Source organism: Aquila chrysaetos, chromosome Z (genome assembly GCF_900496995.4).
Source record: "Aquila chrysaetos chrysaetos chromosome Z, bAquChr1.4, whole genome shotgun sequence".
In the NCBI taxonomy this organism is placed as follows: Eukaryota; Metazoa; Chordata; class Aves; order Accipitriformes; family Accipitridae; genus Aquila; species Aquila chrysaetos.
In genome coordinates, this window is record NC_044030.1 from 62,400,471 (window position 1) to 62,424,014 (window position 23,544).

General features: G+C 37.7%; 1 protein-coding gene across 7 annotated transcripts in view; it reads left to right on the forward strand.

The window, feature by feature from the left end:
- TENT2 (terminal nucleotidyltransferase 2) overlaps nt 1–21,749 on the forward strand; it is a 45,135-nt gene extending 23,386 nt beyond the window's left edge. For all 7 annotated transcript variants that reach the window (XM_030004811.2, XM_030004813.2, XM_030004816.2 and 4 more), the window contains 5 exons: nt 84–127; nt 6,382–6,518; nt 14,177–14,268; nt 18,752–18,831; nt 20,602–21,749. In XM_030004811.2, coding sequence (XP_029860671.1) covers nt 84–127; nt 6,382–6,518; nt 14,177–14,268; nt 18,752–18,831; nt 20,602–20,676 — 428 coding nt within the window. In that variant the 3' untranslated portion in view covers nt 20,677–21,749. The remainder of the gene's footprint in view (nt 1–83; nt 128–6,381; nt 6,519–14,176; nt 14,269–18,751; nt 18,832–20,601) is intronic.
- Nucleotides 21,750–23,544: the final 1,795 nt, after the last annotated feature.

Below are 23,544 nucleotides of genomic sequence, written 5' to 3' on the forward strand. Positions count from 1 at the left end.
TCCAACCCTTTGGTGTAGCTGATATGATAATTGTTTCCTGTGAATTACATGAATCACAGCAACTTTAAACTTTTTTTTTATAGCCCTACCTGAACCCATCCTTCCATCCCTCCAAAAAAATTACCCAGTAAGTGTTTCTTACAAATTTACTACATCATATGTGTATATTAAGCTGCTTATCTAAAATATATGAGTTCTTAAATATCTCTAATGCATTAAGTTAAACACAGTCTGTAAGCCTGGTCATTGATACGCTAAACATAAGTGTTAAAAACATTATTTGCTGCTTTTGATAATTTCTTTAGTCGAAACAGTCTGTAATAAAATTTCACACACAGTTGGAAATGAGTGCTGATTAGAGCTGCTGACCTGATTCTCTTTATGCTGGCCTGAAAATATCCCCGTGTCATCTGTAACTTTCTGATTCTTGTTTCTTAATATGTTAAGTAGTGTTTTTTCCATCCACCTGTGGTGTTTCAGAATTCCATACCTTCCCACACCTGTTGAGTTGCCTGATATTTCTGGGTGCAGAGAGTGAATGATGTTTACTAAGGAGACTTTTGAGAGACCTCACAGAACTGGGCTTCAGTCCAACAAACAAACACCTTTGGGGTACTTTGTTATGTACAGATCATACTCTATTGATTTCCAGAGAATTCTGAGAATCGGTGTGCTATGATCCTCTGCAGAATTAGGACTGTAATTAGTGAGACTTAATCTAAGGAATATTACCTAGAAATAACAGCTACACTCCTAAATAGTTGTCTGGGGACAAAAAAAGCTATTGCTTAATAGTTCTATGCTATCACTTATTTACAGAAATACTTCAATTTTTTTCTTTTTCTCACATGTCACTTTCTTAAATTTTTCTGTATTCATAGTTGCTGTAGTTCAGTGTCCCTGTCTATGTATGGGTTTTTTTACTGTTGCTGATAATTGTGCTGAGTTAGTATTAGAAAGCCATTCTTTCTTTTGCATATATTTTCTATAATGCTGAAATGGGAATATTTGATGACACTGTACATCAGGGAGAAGATACTGTGATGTCAGCCATTTTGGGTAATTAGGATAACTGAGATGCAGAAGAAAGCTTTTAGCTATAGTACACTGCAGTTTTATTTCTATTTTGTAAACCTGCTTAGGCATACCTGTGCTAAATTTTTATGGTCTTTATTTTTTTCCTCTGATTTTTTTTTTTTTACTGTACTGTATACCTTCTAATTTCTTCACTGTTAGTGCTCAAAAGCATTTAAAGCTGTTTTTCATTTCTTGTACACTTAGCTTTATCCAATGGGTTTTTTGAATTGCTAAATTTGCTAATTATGTTTGCTTAAAGCTCATATGCTGTAGTGTTTTAAGTTTTGTGTAGCATGTAATTTAAAGAAAACAACTGTAAGAACTGGTAACTTCTGACTCCTTTGTAATAATAATGCAAACATTTATATTTGTAGTGTTTGAACTGTGTAAAGGCCTTCAGAGCACTGCAGATATTAATGGCTTAAATGATTAAAGCAAAAGTATACAATACCGTAAGCTGAAAAATCCAATGGATTTTTACCAAATGCAGGGTTTTATCTTGTGTCCTGTGAAACTGGCAAATCACTTGCAGGTTCCTGTGTTCCTAGAACGCTGCTGTAAGAACAGCATTTCTTGCCCTGTTTCAACATAGATTTTTTTTTGTTGTTCTTGTTTGTTATCTTGCCTTTGGAGGATGGACTAAATATTCTAGGAGTGCTAATGAAATAAAAAGAGCATTTTAGACATGCTTACTATAAAACTAAATCAAAACTATGGGTTAAGATAAAAAAAAAATTATGCTAGATGTTGGCAAATATATTTTTGGTCTACTGTCTCCATTAGGAATATAATTAAGTGCTTAAAAATTGTGAAATTACAGCTTCTGAATACTGATATTGCAAAGAAATTTAAAATGAAAATGAGAAGAAACACCAAAACAATTCTGGTCTTGTAGTTTGCAGTAGTAATTACAAAGCATGGGCAAATGTCAGTATCCAAAGGAACCATATATTTTTCTTGTGGTTGTCATGCTGGTCAAAGCTGTGTCTCCATCCTAATACTACACATAAATACTGCTTCTCCCCTTCTGAAACAAACCACTCTACCTACAGTTTTTCAAAATCAAATCTGCAGCTCTTTCTGCAGCTTGAAAATACTTCTGCACTTGAAGGAAACTGCCTGTTTTAAATTGTAGGTGCCATGTAAGAGAGACGTGCTTACTTTGACCAAGAAACAAAAGGCAGATTCTGTGACTCAGTATATCCCTTACTGCAGATGCGAAGGGTGAGAATTCCTGGAAAGCCACCAGATCTGCCCACCTGTGCGTTCTGTTGTCATGGGGGAGTCTCCAGCTGGCACCGAGCTGTTGTGTTTTGCATGCACTAGTTCAGAGGGAGTGTTGGACCATATCAGATGTGGGGTTGGATTCTGGGACTTCCTGCCCCCCCCAGCCAGATGGGGTAGATGAGAGTAGCCCACAAAATTTGCTGATTGGTTCTGAAGTCTGTTTAGAACTTGCCTCCAAGTGAGGACTTTTACAGATGAGCTCTGGAGAACCTGTGGTGGCTTAGGCCATTATGGCTTCTGGTTGTTTTGCCTGTGTGTTTGCCAGAGGTGAACATTGCTGCAACTGGGAGTCAAAGGAACATGTGCCTGAGTCTCCAGTGTTCCAGAGCAGCCTGGCATATTAGCTTAAATCCAGATGGAGGTGTATCTCCGCTAGTGCTCTGGCTTGTGAACTTCATGGACTCTAGCATGAGCAATTTTTCGGCTGCCTCAGCTTCATGAGCAGTCATATCTTGCAAAAGGTGGGGCAGAAGATGGGATGGTGCTTACTGTAGCTCCTTCATGCACAGGAGTCAGTCCCTGGATGGACATATTTGCTTCACTCAGAGTTGCACTTTTTGAAAGTATAAACATGAGTTAAATGTTCGTTTGTAAGACTGGGCAAGGGTATTTTATGTGTGTGCAAATATAGATACCTATAAAAAATGGCAAGGTACTATGCTGATGTTACCACTATAAACTCTTTTGAAGGGAGAATGTTGTAGAGAGTTAAACTCATACATCAAGATATTCAAATGTAAAGATTTTTTTGACGTACGCTTGTGTTCCTTTCCAGTGTGTAAGGGGGAATGAGAATATGTGTAAGCATTATGTAACTTGAACATGAAGCATGTTATTGAATGCTAATGTTTTCTTGAGAAATCAGCCAGCCAAGGTAAAGATTAGAGATCTAGCAAAACAGAAAAAAGACTTTGGGGTCCCTTTTTCTCGGGTATTTTGAAATAATGGATAGTTCATTTACATTTGTTGCTCAATCAGATCCTGAATTTCTTTTCCATTTCTTAAGATGGCATGAGGCAAAGCCACAGCAAGCAAATTAGGGACTAGTTTTAAAACAAGCTGAATTTTTTGCCTTCTAGGGAAGGCCTACTTGAAACTAAGCTAGTTTGAAGGATGCTTTGTAATTCTGTTTTATTACCAACCTCTCTTATGTGCTGAATCTGTGCGCTGTACCTTGTTCTGTTTATCTAGTTATTCCCCAAGTCCCTCTGGCAGGAAGAAAAGTATTGTTATCCCTGTTTTACAATAGGTGAATGGAGGCAGGTTGAGGCTAATGGTTTTTCATGGGCTGTCTGTGGCAAAGCAGAAAAATGAGCGTAGGTATCCTGTGGCTGATCTGATGTCTTGTTCACTGGACACTGAGTGATTACTTTGTTAAGAAATGACCTTAAACAAAAGACATTGTTGGTTATTGATAATATTGAATATTGGTATATCTTGTCAGACATTTTCATTAAATCATCCCCATACCCAATTTTAAGTAATAATTGATTTGGTTTTACATGTAAAACCTTCTAATTTCTTAGCAATTTCTTCCATAACAAATTTTCTGTATTTCAGAAAGATGACACCCCCCCCCTTTTTTTTTTTTAATTCTACATGTGGTGATCAGCAACTCACAGTGTTTAAAAAAAAAAAGTTGACTGACAGTATCAGAAACATGTGATTAACAGTTTGCTTTAGTTAGTGTAAAAAAAAAAAAAAAAAAATCTTCTTTTCTACCAGAAAAGTAGTTACAGTCATGCTTCCTATTTTGTAATACTTTGCTGTCTTTTTAAGAGTCATTTTCATAGTGGTATAACCCCTAAAGCAAGTGGAGTTGGGAGTTATTTATACGTGTGTCTCTTAAACTAGGTGGTTGGGTTTTTTAATGATTAGCTGCTATAGACTGTAACTTGCATTTTTACTAGAGCACTCATATAGAATAATATGCGGTTTTTTTCTCCTCTTTTGCTGTAAGTTTTACTACAACTGTATTTGATAAATTGTCTTTTGCTACTAGTATAACTTGATTTATTTTTTCTTATTCAAATGATGTACGAACACTAATTAATTAATTGTGATCAATATAAAAAATGTAAATAAAATGTACTTAAGGTCAAGATTGATAAGAAAAAGCAACATCCTCTCTAAGCTGGTAATAGTGCTAAAGGTAATAGCTTACTTATTATTCTGAAATATAATATCCCAAAGTCTAACTTTTTAGCTGCTCAGGGTGCCAACCTCACTGTAGTGGCAGATTTTTCTTTCAGTTGAGTTCAGGCATTTGAACTTTCAAAACAACAAAAAAATTTTGTTCTCCTTTTCAAAAATGTCTGCTGCTTCCAAACATGTACTTACTAGTCTTAGTGGACATCTGTTGTGGTAATTTCATTGTGTTTCTGTTTTGTATTGTTTGGAGGTCAGCAGCCCTTGTTCTTGTTCCTTTCCCACCCCCACTCCACCCTATGTCTGTTTCCTCATGAGCTGTTGTACTGCTAATACTAAATTCATTTGTTGTGACTCTTCTACAACTTTGTGGGCATGGGCAAGGAGTGACTTTCACTCTAGTACCTGTCTGATTAACTTCAGGATTAAAACTGTATATACTGTATAACACAGGAACAGCTGTTCCCCTTTCAGATCTTTATCTGATGCATATTTGCTTTTTATGTCTGTCTGTCTCCATGTTTTTGGTGTGTTCTGTTGGATTGTAAGCTGTTAAATTCTGAGCTCTGCTAACTATGATAGTATTTTATATGCAAAGGTATATCATGTGAGAACAAGACTTGAAATTTTTCATAGCTGGAAGAATGGCCTTTTTCCCCAGAAGGTGTTGCACAAGGTTCTGGGAAGTTTTGCTAGAATTGGCAAAAGAGGACGGGCATCCCAAACTTTTCAGTCCTACTGGTTTGATTGCTAACCATGCTTTTTCAAAGGAAGTGCTGCTGGCTGTGAACATGGAAATAGTATTACAGTGTATAATGCTTCTGTAGTACTATAAAGGTTGAGTGATGCCTGATAGGACTCTTTAAAATAACAAAGGAGTGGGGTGGAAGGGGAGATGCAGTAATGACTGAATAGGTCCTTAAATTTACATAGATGTATTTCTTTGAGTGTAAAGCTTGGTCTTGTGTATCTTGGGTTCATATTCCTTAAAATAAACAACATTACTGTAAAATGTAGTATCCTGGTATTACCAGGTTTTAAAAATTGTTTCTCTAGCAAGAGAAGATATGTTCTTCTCCATGTACCCCAGTCTCTCAGAAGAACCTAAAGGACACCCAAACAGTATAGCAGATCTAAACCCATGTTAATTTAGTCTTGTGTAGATTCCTTTTTAAGCTGGCAATAGTAACTTCTGTTTATAGCAAACCTGACTTTTTCTCCCCCCCACTGAAGAAGAGCATACTTCAGCTTAAATGGTGCATTCTGTATTCAGTCTTTTTGTATAACTTTTTTTTTTTATTCTTTCAGATAGGTTGGCTAGAGGAGGTGCTGCTGCAGTCTTTGAACTCATGATGTGGGAGGATGCAGGTTCATATTAGAGCTAGTGGGTTGCATATGCAATTTTAACTCTATGCTGTGGGAAAAATAAGTCAGGCCTTCCTTTTGGATAGTTTCTGTACCACAGTTACGGGAACTTGGTGATAAGTCCATTAGCTTCACCTACCCTATCTCAGTTCAGCTGCAGCCAGCTCAGTGCAGGCTACATTACTCAGCTTCTGTTCTTGTGGTTTCACTAGCATGTAAACAGAAGTCCAGTTCAAAGATTCTCCCATGTTAAAATTCTTTAGCAAACAGAAGGCAAGGGATGGTCTTGGATGCTCCTGTGCAAGATCATTCTACCTGAGTTCAGGGGGAGCAACTAGTATTAAACAGAGGAGCACAAGAGAAATAGAGTCCTTTGCTTGTAAGTTGTCCTTGAACTTATAATAAGCAAATGATAGGCAACTTTTTTTTTATTGTGAAAAATACATTCACCTAGGTTAAGGGTCTGTGTGTATATATACATACGCTCTGATTTTATTTTGACAGGAATCTTTTGATCCTACTATGCAGTTGCATCTTGTTCATCAAGCTCCATGTACCATTCCTCCTTACCTCTCAAAAAACGGATCAAGCCTTGGGGATTTGCTAATAGGCTTCTTCAAGTATTATGCCACAGAATTTGAGTAAGTAATAAGCTCATCTTAGTGTTTTAGAGTATGCAAAACTTTGATTCCTTCTATTCAATATATCAACGCTTTATAACACTTGAAGAGAAAGAATAGCATTAATGCAGGAGTGGTAACTGACAGAGAGGAAATGGGTGAAAAGACTAAAGGACAACAGGTATGCTCATAAAGAGTGTCTGACATCTTTTGCTTAGCCAAGCATCCTATCCTGTAAAATAGCTGCTGGAAGTTAGAGAGCTGTGTCCTTTAAAAATAGCTGGGTTTTGTTATATTACACTATTCTATAACTGCTTAGCCATGAGTGAGAAAGATCTGTTCTTCTTAGCTGTACTTTAAGGTATTGATTGTGATGTGAATTATTTGGACCTTAATGGGTGCACTTGCCTTCACCGTCACCCCGAGTCAATGGAGGTAACTGACCGGGTGGCTCCTTACTTTGACTATAATATACACCAATATAGTCCACACCTAGTGAAGAATTCTCCCATATATAGTTGGGTCACTAACCTTGTCGGTTTCCTAGAATCTGAGTTTAATTCTGGCATCTGGACTTGCTTGTAGAAGAGAAGGAGAAGCTAAAGTTGTGAGGACATCTGAGAAAACTGTAGATTACGAACATTTTGCCAAATTGTCACTTGAGAATTTCTTAGGAAAAGTGCTTGTCCATATGAAATACAAATGGTTGTATTTCAGAAAGCTTAAAGATCTTCTAAAAGACTCGTTTCTGAGGCAGTTGGTTCATACGTGTTGCTGTCCTGTGTGTGTGTGTGTGTGTCATATCCATTTCCTGGAAGGAGAACAAAATGTATAACTGCTGGATACTCATTATAATTTTTGAAGTGTTCATATTTTACTTCAGTGTAAGAAGTGAACAATCATGAAATCCATAAAAGAAAACATTGCTGGTGTGTGCACCACATGTGGAATATGTAAGCTAAATCCATATGGCCTGTGGCAATTCATGAACTAATTGTCCTTTGTGCATGCTTAAGCCTAATTCTGAGAGATTTTCACATAAAGGATTTTCCTTCAATGATCTCTGCAGATAAGGGAATAGTCTTTTGTCCTAAAAGTTTCTCCTGAGTATCTGTCCTTTCAGCTGGCAAGGTGCTGTTTGCTAAAGAGGTGAATTAGAAGACACTGCTGAAGGATATCCTCAGGTTCCTAATTTGTGGGACACTAGATACATGCTTTAGTACTTGTCTGTATAACAAGCTGTTAATCTTCTAATATATGAAAGTAAATACCTTCTCCGCTAAGGAAAAAATTTCAGGTTTGCCTGTGCAAATTAGCAGTGAAGATCTAATCCAAATGTAGGAAAAATACCTAATCTGACTTTTCTGGTTTGGGTGCTTGTCAACATGGTCAAGAGCAGATTTCTACATAAGTCAGTAGCTGGTCCAGGAAGACTTTTCTGTTTGCTCTTAGATGTGCAGGATATACTAGGGAGTATGAAGACTGAAAATGCTGTATTATCAGTACTTGAATTGATGGTAATCCCTGCATATTATTTTTCATGACAATCATAAATGAGGAAAAATTGTTACCTAAATTTATTCACAGAGCCTGTGAATGCCTGACAACCCTTTCAGTAAAGAAATTTTTCCTAATACCCAATCTAAACCTCCCCTGCCACAGCTTGAGGCCATTTCCTCTAGTCCTATCTCCAGCCACCTGACAGAAGAGACCAGCACCACCTCACTACAGCCTCCATTCAGGCAGTTGTAGAGAGCGATAAGGTCTCCCCTCAGCCTCTTCTTCTCCAGGCTAAACAACCCCAGTTCCCTCAGCCGCTCCTCATAAGACTTGTGCTCCAGGCCCCTCACCAGCTTGGTTGCCCTTCTCTGGACACGCTCCAGCACCTCAATGTCTTTCCTGTAGCGAGGGGCCCAAAACTGAACACAGTACTGGAGGTGCGGCATCACCAGTGCCCAGTACAGGGTGACGATCACTTCCCTGCTCCTGCTGGCCACACTATTTCTGATAGTGGCCTTCTTGGCCGCCTGGGCACACTGCTGGCTCATATTCAGCCGGCTGTCAACCAGCACCCCCAGGTCTTTTTCTGCCAGGCAGCTTTCCAGCCATTCTTCCCGAAGCCTGTAGCGTTGCATGGGTTGTCAATTTGTTGTGACCAAAGTGCAGGACCTGGCACTTGGCCTTGTTGAACCTCATACGATTGGCCTCAGCCCGTCGGTCCAGCCTGTCCAGATCCCTCCGTAGAGCCTTTCTGCCCTCAAGCAGATCAACCCTCCCTCCCAACTTGGTGTCATCTGCAAACTTACTGAGGGTGCACTCGATCCCCTCATCCAGATCACTGCTAAAGATATTAAAGAGAACTTGCCCCAAAACTGAGCCCTGGGGAACACCACTTGTGACCCGCCGCCAGCTGGATTTATCTCCATTCACCACAACCCTTTGGGCTCGGCCATCCAGCCAGTTTTTCGCCCAGCCAAGAGTACACTTGTCCAAGCCATGAGCTGCCAGCTTCTCAAGGAGTGTGCCATGAGAGACAGTGTCAAAGGCCTTGCTGAAGTCCAGGTAGACAACATCCACAGCCTTCCCCTCATCCACTAGGCAGGTCACCTGGTCATAAGAGATCAGGTTGGTCAGGCAGGACCTGTCTTTCATGGACCCATCCTGGCTGGGCCTGATCCCCTGGTTGTCCTGCACACACCACGTGAGTGCACTCAAGATGAACTGCTCCATAGTCTTCCCCGGTACCGAGGTCAGGCTGACAGGCCTGTAGTTCCCTGGATCCTCCCTCCGACCTTCCTTGTAAATGGGCATCACACTGGCAAGCCTCCAGTCATCTGGGACCTGCCCTGTTGACCAGGACTGCTGACAAATGATGGAGGGTCGCTTGGCAAGCTCCTCTGCCAGCTCCCTCAGTATTCTTGGATGGATCCCATCTGGTCCCATAGAGTTGTGAGTGTCCAGGTGGCATAGCAGGTCATTAACTGCTTCCCCCTGGATTATGGGGGGTATATTCTGCTCTTTGTCCCTGTCTTCCAGCTCAGGGGGCTGAGTACCCTAAGGATAACTGGTCTTGCTATTAAAGACTGAGGCAAAGGTAGTTGCTGATGTCAAGGGAAGAAAAGATTTTTAAAAAACAACCAACCAACCAAAAAAAAAATATCTGGCTTGTTTTTCCAGTGTTAAATGCCTGTTAAGTAAACATTTGACTGGTGATAATCTGTTAAAAAAAAAGAGGGGGAAAAAAAAAACCCACCACCAAAAAAACCCAAGCCTGAAACCACTAAAAAATAGCTATTAGAATTCCATGAAAATGTTACATAGCTGAGAAGTCATATCAGGAAATAACATAGGTTGCTGCATTAGGCATGTCATTTTTAACTCTTTCTGCGACAGAAATAAAACTTAGGTTTACTGTTTACTTGACCATCTCTGTATCCCTGACAAATATAAATCCTCTTTGAAAGGAGTAGGGTGTGTGTCTCGAAGATACTAAAATTCAGTATAGTGTCATAAAACCTAGTAACTGGCTGGAGAAGGGGAACTCAGTTAATGCCCATGTAGGGGAAAAGGTGGGCAGAACATTGTGTTTAAACATTTGTGTGTGTGTGATAGCCAGCCACTGAGAACAGGTACAGTGTCACACTATCCACAGCACCTGTTATCTTTGCTTTGAGGTTGCTGATGGAAACAACGTTATAGGTAGGAATGACGCTAAGAATTGAATACACACAACACAAGACACTGTTAGTTCTGCCTTTCATGGAAGAACTAGTATTTTACTCCTGAATGTGTTGAATATTTTCTTTGCTGTAATCAGTACTTTTTTTTTTCAGTGTTTGCTTTCCCTGTAAAACATTTACTAGTGTTTTTATGCACAGAAATTTTGAGGTTATATTTCAGATACTGTGACTATTAAGTTAGGTTACATTTAAATGATCTGTGTTGTGCCTGTGAAATTTCACTGTTGAACTGTAACGTGTTTGAAAAGATTACTAAGGAGAATACTACTTCAATTTTCATAGAAGTGACTTTTGTAGATTCCGATCTATGGTATAGGACACAACACTACCAGGTTTGATACACAGGATCTGTTTTGCTGAAAGAACAGCATGCAGTCAAGAATGATCAGATCATGTGCGAAGATCATAATTTTGGACACAATGAGTCATTGACGCCACCTGCCTGGAATGCTTAACTGATCAACTATTTTACATGTATTGGTCAGGAAGATGAAGGGAAGATGGAGATACATTGTGTTAAACTTCCCCCTCGGTATAGCAAAGGCCACTAGGTATTTCAGTTAAAAATCTATGTTGTATTTTATTTGTAGTGAATAATATTTAAGGGTAGGATGGGCCCAAAGAGTAGAGCACAAAGGAGGAAACAGGAGCCTTGCATGCTGTGTAGCCGTGAATAAGCTCATCTCCTTGTGCTGTGTTTTTTTCCCTTACGCTTTTAATCTGTTTTGCTTATTTAGACTATAAGGTGTTTCAAAGAATTGCTGATTACCATGTATTTATACAGTGCCCATTCCACAGTGCTAGTCTGGGATTTTCGGTGTCTCAATAAGAAGTAATTTTTATCCCCATTCATAACTTACCAGAAATGTGATTTGGAAATTGCTGCATATATTGGATTTACACAGGACATATGGCAAAGCTTGATTTGCCGACATGCCATAAAAGTTCAAGCCTGCATAATGTTTCTCATGATACAGCTGGCTAAAAGTATGCTTAGAACTCCATTTTAACTTTAAGTATTTCAAACTATCAAAGATCTGCTGATCATGCAGTGAATGTGACCAAGTAAAAATGTATGGAGGTGTTCTCAAAAGAAAGTATTTGGAAACTGGTCCCTGTTTACCAGGCCCTCTGAAGAGAGTGTCTGATTTCATTTCTGCAGCTGTGAGTGAAGGCATCAGGTTTTCACTTGGCTGTCTCTTTGCAAAGTGAGACCTTGAAGCAAGGCCTTGCCCCCCTGAAGTTACTGCTAGGGAACCTAGAGATTGTCCTTCGGGACTGTACTTACATTTATCGTTCCAAGATATGTAGCAGTTGTTTAAGATCATTCACTGATTAAGTTGTATTTGGTGGACATGATAAAAGATTGGGTACATACTGTGGCAAAATACAGTTGCTTACAGCTCTCTTCAGGGTAGAATTGGTCAGGTAATAAAGGGATGATTTTTTATTAGTATATTGAATTAAATATGCTTACAATTTGTACCCATCTTAGTGTGTTTATGCAAGTGGCTTTGGCTTATAAGAACGCTCTGGAAAAGATAAGCTTTTTAATGCATCTGTAGTATATTCATATACACACCTGGAAATGCCTGCTCTTTCAGATTCTTGCCTTCTCCATGAGGAGCACATACCTAATATGGGTAGTGACACCAGAAATAACTGACAATTGAAATAGCTGTTTAAATGGTTATTACTAACTTACGGATTGAAAGTGTGTATGTGGAGAGTATTTCCTTTGTGTTGGCAGTAATGAAGTTATTGTGTGCAAGCTAAAATGGTTAAAATTGATAGACAAATCATTTGCTATTGGTAATTCATTTCTAATTCAGGCTGATTTTGGTACCAAAGCGGGGTTAGTGAAGGTTTAATGAGACTATTAGATAAAGTAGTTGTTTTCAAGTTTAAATAAAAAGCTGTTTAAATAGCTAGAAATGTCAGGTTTTTGTTGCTTTTTGCTAAACCAGTGTATTATAAACACATTTATTTTTTGCTGAGGAATCAAGCCAAGTATAACCTAGAGAAAAAGAAGTCAAGAGAAGAATTACATGTTTGAAGTGGAACAATACTGCCTGGTTTAACCAAACACAGATCAAATACTTTGTTGCATGACTGGTTTTTTCTCCCCACTGGCCTGGCACTCTCTGATTTTTAAATAAGCTTTTAGGAAAAGCAGAAGAGTTGAACTGTCAGCTTCTGCTCTTGACCAATGTTCTGGAGCTGCAGTTTAAGCTTCTTTGATGCTCTAGTCACATGCTTTTACTCTTTTGTCTTTTTTATGGTTTGGGGTGGGTTTTTTTGAGCAATTTATCTTAATTTCTTGTTAAGCTTGTGTTGATGGTAGTTTATTAAAAAGACATGATACAAAAGTATTTGGTACTTCACAATATCTCTAATACTTGCAAAAGTAGTCTGCTATGGGAATTAAGGAGAGGGAGAGTGATGGGTTAGAATGAAAGCTTTAGTTTGCATTGAATGCTAGAAATTATCAGGACCTGTACTAATTTTCTAAAGAATATATCAAGAGAAATCTAAATATACACAGTAGTGGGTGTATAAGTAGTCTGAGGTATCCTAAACTATGCTTCATATACTGTGTCCTGCACCTTTTTGAAATAGGCCCTATTCATATTCTTAAATAGAAGAATAATGTACGTGTTCTAATGGTTATTCAAACAGCTGACTTTCATGAGTGGTTTTAATCATGAGTTGTATACCAGCATACCAAGATAATTTGTAGAATTACAGGCATGGATTTCTAGGTGGTATAAACTGTCTTATCACCACTGACTTAATGGAGTTATGACAACTGATCTGTGGCCTAGGGAGCAGAGTTCTTCCAGATTTAACTGATGAATTGTAGACTGTATTTTGATTTACAGTTGGTATTTACAGATTTACTGCAGGTGGTTGATCACCCAGCCAAGCTCCTCTCTCTTTGCATTATATCAAAAGATTGATTCAGTCAGGAGATCATGTCAGGTGTATATAACACCAGTACAGCTAGCAGCACACTACCTAGCTATTTCTACACCCCATTTAGTCAAGGCGTATGGTGACACATTGGTGGTCCAGGTGTTTTGCTGAGATCGTAGTTCCCTTGTTTACTTAAGAGCACCTGAAAACTGGCTGGGTAGATATGAACATAAAACTTCAAGTGGTTACTTTGGCTTCTGTCATGTTTGGCACATTGTTGTGCCAAGCATCATAAGGATCATAAAGATGCTTGGCACATCATAAAGATTGCCCTGTAAACTGCCTGCTGTTCCTATTCAGTGTCATCATTTCCTATAGTTTTGTTGTAAAAATATGTGCAGAAAGTGGTAGAATATCTTCAAACGCATATTTGAGGAGTTGTGCTGCTTTTGCACTTATAGGAGATCTAAAATTCAGCATACACAGAGTGTTAGTGCTTTCTAATAATAGGTTTCTTGCACCAGAATTGCAGGCCTATAAGCAAGCTATCTTTATATATCTTTATACTGTTTAATATTTTTTTAATGGAATGCAGTATGTGACTTCATCTGCAGTTACACTCCTTATGTTCCTTTTCTCCCCACAGAAAACTGAAGGATAGATCTGAGACTATAATTTCTTTTGAACTTAGAAATAAATGTAGGTGTCCCTATTCAAGTTGACATTGGTTTTTGAAAAAAATTTGTCATGAATATATGTTACTGATAGATGTGATGTTTTTGCAGATGTTTTCGTAAATAAACTTCTGTTTGTGGACAATTCTCTTGTTTCCTACCCATCATTCCTTACTCTTATATAGTGAATTATGAAGATTAGACTTTTACACTAAATTATTCATTATTATAAAGTACTGTGTTATCCAGGCTTACGACATAGCAATTTGACAATCTTTTACTGTAAACTGACATTATTAATTTGGAATCAAAAGTAAAAAGTTCTGCACATTGTTTTCTTTTTCCCTAGTTGGAGCCATCAGATGATTTCCATTCGTGAGGCCAAAGCTATTCCAAGACCTGATGGTATTGAATGGAGAAACAAATTTATTTGTGTAGAAGGTAAAATGTAACGCTGCATTACCATTTTTAACTGTTAAGAGACTAAATACATAAATCTGTCAATTAGACTTTACCTTGGTAGTGTTTTAATAGTTCACATGTGTAATACATTTATGTAGAAAATTAAATTTAACCAATGTAAATTAGTTTTGGAAACAGTCCCACCAAAAACATTTGAGAAGGAAGCTTTAAGTTCTATAGTGTTTAAAAATAGTTCTCCTGACCTTTTCTTCAAGAGCACTCATTGCCCTGTAACTGTTGGAACAGAGATTAGGACTTTGACGAGGAATGGCCTTTATGACCAGTAGTGTGTGTTTTCCTGCTCTGTAAATACAGTCGTCAGTTTTGCCAAGATTGAGCTTCTGAAAAAACACAGCAGGCACATAGTGAGATTACTCTCTTAAGAATATTCTTTGTTCTAGAAATGCTCTGATGTCCCAAGTCCTAGCAATGACTAGATCATGCATATGTTCATCCCTTTGTGGCTGCTATGATCCCCTTGTGGCTACTATTTTTGGCTGGCTTGTGAATGTACAGTTTCTGCAGAGACTGTCTGATGGCCTCCAGAACCAGAGGGTAAACCCAGGCTAACTTTTGGAGTTGCAGTTCTGAGCCTTCTTAGTGCAGGCTGAACTGGACAGTAGTGCTATACAGGGAACCTGCTTCACGTGCTCTTGATGCTTTTCGGCTGCTGTGGGGGATCTACATGGAGAAGAACAGTTAGCATGTGTAGGAGATGAAGCTTGGACGAGGGAAAGAGAAGAAATAGACCAAGAGAAGTATTGAGATGTTAGGAGAATGAAAAGAGAAGCAGGGAAGGGACTGAGAGGTGCTGTGTAACTGGGAACAGTTAACACAGAGAGATGAGAAAGGGGAGTCAGAATCAGAATGCAGTAGCTGAAGGGGAATTGGTTGGACAAGGCACCGTGGATAAAGAACCAAAGTGGAATGGGGACAGAATTAGAAGTATGTGGTTTAGGACACTGGGGTGAAGAGGGAAGGTTTGAAACGGGAGAGGTGGCCTGGGCCCAGGCCGTAAATAAATGGTGGCTATTAGGATAAGGATATCCAGGGTTGAAGTTTTAGGATAAAAGAGGAATAGAACTTGGATGGGAGCCCAAATGGTATGGAAAGAGTTGTCAGACTGGGAAAATTTTGCTGGGGGAGGAGGGGAATAAGGCAGAAGTCCTGTGGCTGGACAGACATTCCTCAACGTTGTTGGGGATGGGAGCACACCCATGTGTGTATGCACGTGATTTCCTGCATTTGTGCTGCTCTGTGCAGAGAATAATTACCTACTGGTGAAGTTAGTTATTTTGTTGCCCAGAGCATACCAGCTTGACTATAATCATATGGATTGCAATGTGAAGCCACATGATGGGATTCCTGTTCTTTATTTGACTTTTGGGGGGAGAAATCAACTACCAGTCATAGGGGAAAAAGTACACTGAAAGACGACTGCATGCTTGACTCTACAGTCTCAGAGTTGAGAAATGTGAGAATTAAGAGTATCTGCACAGCTGAAATGATTCTGGATAGTGTCTGCAGGCATTGCCAAGGCTCTGGTCTGAAAGTGGGAGGTGGGAATGCTGGGCAGCTGTGTCTGCTGCTGTCACATGATGCTGATCTGCTGTGTTGCAGGGGGGCTGTGTGTTTCAAGCTCTCAGTTTTTTTATGATGTTACAAAGTGGTTGAATAATTAGGTTTTCTTTCTGTCAGGTTGGAAAATAGAGTTGCAGCAGACAGAATAAGCACTTCAGAATTTGTATTAAATGGACATGATTACATACAACTTTTTCCTTAATAGTGCATTTTGCATTTGAACTATTAAAAAAGCAAAATTATCTGTAGGTGGCACATCTGATCCCTTCCCGTTACAATATGCTTCAAGCCTTTATTAAGAGTGGGTTTTAGCCTCACAGACCAAGTTTTTAGTTCTAAAATGGAAGGGAAAAATTAAATTTCTTATTTCAACTCAAAGTAGGCTTCATGTTTATAACAGCTGTTAAGCTGGACTATTTTAACAAAGTATGTAGATAAACTTCAGTGTTCTTTGAGCTTTTAAAAGGTAGCTAAACATGTCAACATATTGTGGTTTCCAAGTCTTTATCAGATTTTCCAGTTAGCAGACTAAAATTTCAGTAATTGGTATTACTGCATATATTTTTAAATATTTTAAATATATTTGATAGATTACACAAGTCTATGCCTGCAAGTTGCCATATTCTGCATGTAGCACTGTATTTAGGCTCGCTCACTCTAAGAAAATATTGTGTTCTGTTTTAATTTTTATTGGCCTTAAGACTGATTCTCATTTGTATTTCTGCTGTTAGAGAAACAAATATATTAGAGATGCTATTTTCAGACAGTCAGGCTATTACCATTACAAGGATACAGAGAACACTGGTTTTAGCTGATGTTTGTGAACATTCCTTGGCAGAATCTCTAAACTGCTAGTGACTGTTCTGGTTTCAGTTTAAATCTTGTCTATATCAAATAATATCATACACTCTCCTATTGAAAAAGACACAGTTTGGAAAAGCTAGAAACATGGCAATTTTGTGAGACAATTAAATTGATAGTCATTTAGGGAAACTGGATCAGAAGCTGTCTAAGCTGCAGCTAATTCATGCTTGTACTTTTAAATCTCTCAGATCCACATGTTAAAAATAATTCTAAAAATAATTCCTCAGGGCTTGGTTTGCAGCAGTTCTGAAGTTTCATGATTTCTTGTATTTTCATTTGGAAAGACGATCCCCTTTAGCCTTTCCCTCAAGCATCCATGTTGAAGTTGTATTTTTTTTTTTCTTTTAATATTCTCATCTCTCTGTGTGTGAACAAAATAACTTATGATGGACTCTCACTGTCTTGATGGTTAGAAAATGTAGTGGTGTAAATAGTGCCTGATTGCAAAATTATTCTTGCTGCATTCTAGGGAATGAGTTTGTCTTTTGTCAGTCAGTAAATATGCAGGAAGAATAAAAGGAAGATGTGAGTCAGCTTTTGTGACTAGAGTACCTTTTTTCTCGCTGTCAGTTTCAGAAGATTGCACAGCTTTGCTCTTGTTGCTTTAAAAAAATATGTATCTCTTGATTCAACATAAAGTACATGAAGGTCCTAGCATTAAAGAAACAGTTAACGTCACATTTAAGACACGCAAAAGAAATGCTGTACTGCTTCACATTGTAAGGGACATGGAATTCTTGGTGGCAGTAGGTCACTGTGTCAAATTATGTGACTGACTTTAGAGGATTATGTACCTTTTTTATCTGATAGTTTTTTGTTCCAATCTAAATGTATGATACATTCTAAAGTAAAATACATTTGGCTGTAAACATCCACTGAAAACTTCATAGGTAGTTTGAAGAGAAACCTATTAGAAACCTGCCACATACAACATTGATTGCATGAAACAATTTCTTTATGAATTTAAATAGCTTGCAGAAATAAAAACCCAGTGCCATGGAGCATGTTCGACATTTGAAGTACCAGTCTCCATAATGGCATAAGCCCTTCTGATGTCTAATACTTTATTTTACTATATGTACCTATCTGAATAAAAGCAATTCATAATCAACTTAACAAAAAAGCTACCTGATCTAGCAAAAACTTCTGTGGTTCTGTGGCCCTTAAGGACTTTCATACATTCTGCCAGTGTGAATATACCATGTTACTTAAGCAGTTAAGGCAAAAAAGACGTTAAAATCTGTTTTGTAGTGCATTGTAATGCATAGTCTCTGCATCATGATTTTTTAGTATCTATCTCTTTAATGTTGGCAACCCTATCAGTAGCAAGGAGTACTTTTTTTAATCCTTCAATTTTTTTTTTTTTTTAAAAAAAGGTTCCGAAGTATTAATTATGTTAGCAAAAAAAAAAAAAAGAACCAGGGAAGACATCACATGAATTTGTAGTCTGTTAGACGGTGGAAGCCCAAAATTAACTTATGAGTAGATATTGTTTAATAGGTATGAACTGATAAAGTATATTTTTACTTTTAGTTGATGCATCTTCTATAAAAAGTGATAGTAAATACTTTACTGTACTCCTTGTATTTCACTGAGAAGCTGTAGAATGAATCTAAAGTGAATAGTTCCAAGAGGCACATGTGTAGTAAGTTTCAAAACATTTTAATATGCAAAATCATGTTCTGATATCACAGACTATTAAGCAGTAACAATTACTGATGCATAAATTCAGCACAATCATAGTGTGCTTCAAAAGATATAATAACCTGACTTTATTATGGATTACATACCATTAGAGCATTCAGGGTTTGGGGCTTTTTTTTTTTTTTTTTTTTTTTTTGATGAATGTTACGTAGAAATAAAGATTGAGAAGCAAAGTGGAATCAGCCACTCAAAACGCTCTTGGGAAGCAATGATACGTTGACCCTTCTGGGTTTTGTCTGATTACTTGCTCAGTGAAGACAGCCTAGCTCTAGGGTTTTTTTAACACTTTTAATGTTTGTGTTTGATCTTGCAGAGCCCTTTGATAGGACAAACACTGCTAGAGCTGTACATGAGAAACACAAGTTTGATATTATCAAAGGTGAAATTCTGAAGGTAAAAAGTGCATCTCATTTAATTTTTCCGGTCACTTTGGCTTTCAAGATAGTCATACAAATGCTAGTCATTGACCTGCCTGTTTCTGATGTTTGTGTTATGAATATTTTTATGCTTTGTACTATAGGAATAATAGAAATGTGTTGTCAAAAAATTTTATGGAAAATTATTTAGTAAGAGTATTTATTAATGTCTGCCATTAAGCATCAGGCTTATGTTGAAATGGGTACTTGAAATAGTAAACCCTTTGTCTTAGATTTTCTTGTGCGTATAAAATTCTAATGATGGTTAATAGCTTTGAATTACAACTTTATCTTCATTATTTCTTCCTACCTGAATTTGACTGGTCATAAACAATGTTTTATACTTCTTACTATCCCTTTTTTATAAACATCACCACCAATGGTTTTCTACTGGTTTTTGACAACTGAATTAAATTGATGCATACTTTAGGGAGACCACACATGATTTTAGAACATAAGTAGTTCAAACTGGAGCTTTCACTGTTCCAGTCAGTGGAGGAAGCAAGGACACTTTGAAGCAAGCAAAGATTTAGGCCTTGGTTAAATATCTTTCTTCTAAAAATCCTTGCTACCAATGCTTTTTTACATTTGTCTCCTATCATAGGCACTGCATTTGGAATCACAGCTCAAATTCTAGTTTTCTGAGATCTCTGACTATTCATAATGTAGTTATGCCTAGGAATTAGTGCACAGAACTCACTTCCAGCTTTAACCAGACCGACTCCCCTGTTACACTGTCACTGGAGGCTCCTGTTTACTCCAGTTAATCAAGTCCTTAAATACCTTGAGGGCTTCTCCAGCAAAAAGGAAATCAGTACCAGATACTTGTAATAGAACAAATGCTATAAGGTGTTGCCTTAGTCAGAAAAGAATTATGTTTTTGCTTTGTAATTCTGTACAGAAACGTAAGTTTCCTTGTATTTAACCATGTTAGCATACAAAATACTGAACTGTTCACATACTTTTACATAAAATACTTGATTTTGTGAATCTGCTAAAGCAGTGGTTTACAGAGGAGCTTGGGCTCTGTCACTGTTCTGTGAAATCAGAGTGAAATTCTCTGAAAAGAGTTTTCAGTTAAAAAATTGGCTTCAAACCTGTGTGGTGGTCAGAAAAATGCAAAAGCAGTTGTTTCGTCCTAGCTGTCTGGAAGCCTATATTATGTATCTTGCACTTTTTTTAAGAAGTCTAACAAATCTGTTTGTCTCATTGCCCTTGAGACATTATTCTTCCTGTGGTTTTTATTACATGTTGTGGTTTACATGAATTCTGCGTAAAGACAGGAGGGTCTCTGCGGTTATTTGTAGGTTCATGACCTGACAGATGTGTCTTGGAATTCACACTAGAATACAGAAGAAAATTGAAATAACCTATTTTAAAGACACAATTAAGTTCTGGAAATGTCAGAGTATAACATTTTCTATTAGGAATTTTGACATGTGTGAATTTGAGACAATTATTTTGCAGTCAGAATATCAAATGTAATGCTTAAATAATGTTAACATCTCAGTCTCCACAAATACACTCCCTTCAAAGCCTGTTCCTTCCTCAGTAGTTCCTTGCATTTTGTATACCTTTTGGATTTTTTCTTCCCTTAACACCCAAACCCACCCCCCTCTCTTTTCAAGAAGGGTAAAAATACCAACCTTATTTTTGTGGATCTATGAGGCTTACTGCTTACAGTGGTATTTAAGTATTAATGGCAAAGATTATTTAGCCTTTTAAAACCTTGTATTTTTTTCCCCAGTCTTGGCAGGTATTACGAGACAAGAAGGACCTGAATTGCATACTACCTTTAAGAATGACTGTACAGAAAAGATAACCAGCTTCTTTCACTTTCTTCTTACTGGATCTTGCTGAAATAAAGAGTATCAAAATCAAGAGGCAGTTACCCCATGGGATTTTATTACATGTTTTTCTCTGTAAACTTTTGTTAAGGAAATGTTTATAAGAAAGATTGCATATTTTGTTATCAACATTTGTTAATACAGCTGTTCATTCAAAGATATGTTTTCTGAAAATGTTTGCATTGTTGACTTCTAGAAGAAACTCAAACGGCAAACCACAAGAATAAATCCATTTGAAGGAAAGTATGGGAATATACCAACTTGTTGGTTCCATAATCTGTGTAATGATTAATTCAGGCACACATGGAATGAAGGCATTCAGAGCTAAACAATATGCAAGCCTGACTATATCCTTAAGGCATTGTGCACAGTACCCACTTCTTGATGAACAGACAGCCCATGCTTTACATCTGCTTAATTGCAATAAGCACTTTTGTTCAACTTTCCAGTTTTATTTCTCTTACATGGAATAACAAGCAACAATTTATGAAAATTAAGCTAGTTTATGGTTGGTGGTGTTCTGGATATCAAGAACTGTAATCTAAACTGGAATTTCCAAGTAACAGTTCTACTACAAAGAAGTTGAAATAAAAAAGTACAAATCAATATACATAAATAGTTCATAGTCACACAGAGTAGGCAAGATACTTTTCAGTGCTTCCTTTTACATATTTGAAGTAGTAGTGATACCTGCTTTGGGGGAAAAAAACCAACCAACCAAACAAAAAAAACCCACACCAAAACACCCCACAACACTACCACTGCCACAATAAGGTGGGCTTCTGTTGTGATTTTGTGTAAATGTTTGTAAATTGGTCACCTACTGTAAATTGAATTTTAATAAGTAATCTTGAAAATTTAGCTTTTCCACAAAAGTTGTGTACCCTCTTCTAGACCTATTGTAGAACACTTCGTGCCTCTCATATATTTGTTATTGAATACCAATAACATTGTTAAGATTGTACTTACCATTGATGTCAAGTTCACATTTTCATTTTAAGTCTAATATTTTGTATGGTGCTTAGTGGAATAAAGTTTGTATATGGAAGATACAGCTTATTTTTCCACTTTATTTTGTACTGCATATTTAAAATATTTTCTGTAATTAAGTAGAAAATGAAATGCCCTGTAAAGGTAAGACGCCTGTTGCAAATCATAAACTTCTATATGGCTATTCTGTGCTGCGTCTGTGTACAGGTAAAAGTTTCATCTGTTGCTGTCTCTAACAAGATTGTGAAAACCATTATAACTGTGTGAAATAACAAGCACTATCTCTTGCAAACTTTTAAGCTCTACTTTATTTCAAGTTTTACAATTTAGAAGTTCTAGAAACTGTAAATTATTTGCCTGCTGTGAGGTTACTTACTACACAATTCATCATCTAGTCTACATAAGATTTTGGCTTGCTGCTTAAAGCAGCTTCCTTCTGCAATTTAAACAGCCTTTCAGTTTTAATCCGACTCACAATCCACTAAAATGTTCTCCCTCCATGCGTGTGTTCCCTCTCACCACCCTTCCTCTTCACAAGATGGTAGACTTGGCCTCAGTGAAACATTCACTCTGACCTGCTTTATGTAAAATGGAAGCGCAAGTTTTTTGTACAGGGTGATGTCTGGATTCAAAGATGCTTTACAAGCCCTAGGTGGATTTAGGGGAGAGGGGAGGGCTGCTCTTTTTTGAAAAGGTGCTGGCTATCTCTTCATCTAGAGCATTTAAAACTTTCACAATGTAGCCTAACTAAGAAGGGACATACATGTTCAAACTTGGCAAAATGTATTTCAAGTGAGCTGGATGTGAGGCACAAAACTTTCTGTGTGTCTGTCTCTTCCAAGTTTGCATTACATTACCTAATGCATCAACATCTCTCACACCTTAGATTACTGCTTTATGTTTGAAACCACTTCTTCCTAGCTGTTTTAAAATAGACAGTTAAAAAATTGTGGTACCTCCATGCAACTCCGTAAAAAGTGACTCACCAGGTGAGTGATCTTTTTAAATACAAATCAACATCTGTAACCACACTGGCCTGTGTCTTTCAAAAGATTCCTTTTGCGTTTCTTATGTACTTCTGACAAGCTACATTTATCATCAGAAATATGAAGTCTAGATGGTAGTTTTCCCCAGTTTGGGGACAGGCCTGTTTGTCACAGCCTCTCTAACAACAGAAAACTCCCCAGTAATTTACTGTGTTAGCTAAGCAAGGTGCAAGGTGGTGTAACTTGGTTTAGCTTACAGTGAAAGAAGCTAGTGGGTGATCTGGCAAGAGCGTGGAAAGTGGCAGTGCTCTCGCATGTTAACAAATTTCAGCAGATGTCACATTATATTATTCTCCTGTCAAGGCAAATGAGCAGAACCACTTTCTGCGAGCGAGCATAATGATACTGGTTAAATGGTGGGCTGTAGCTTTCATCAGAAAACTCCAGATAAAATACCACAAAATAAATGGTTTGGGGACAGTGAGTAGGAGCTGAACTTTATCTAACTTTGGATGCAGTTCTGCATAGTCTGAAGTTGTTCAGAGGTTTAATGACCTGGATTTTCATCTACCCTGAGCAGGTATCCAGAGCAAGAAATCCACCAATGGCTATCATAAATCTTAGTGTTAGCATGAAGTTTTCGCTTCTCCTCAACTTCAAAATAACCTTCACACACCTATCCCTTGGTGTACACCCCAGCAGGAATAGTTTTTCTGGGAGACCTTTGGTAAAATGTGTTTTTTCATGGCTGACCGAGGGCCATTTGAAAGGCCATTGCCTTTCAGCATGTGTGCAAGATGCTAACTTCTCTGAGGCTTCTTACTGCCTTGAAATAAAAATGCTCTAGTTCAGCTCTGTTATTTTAGG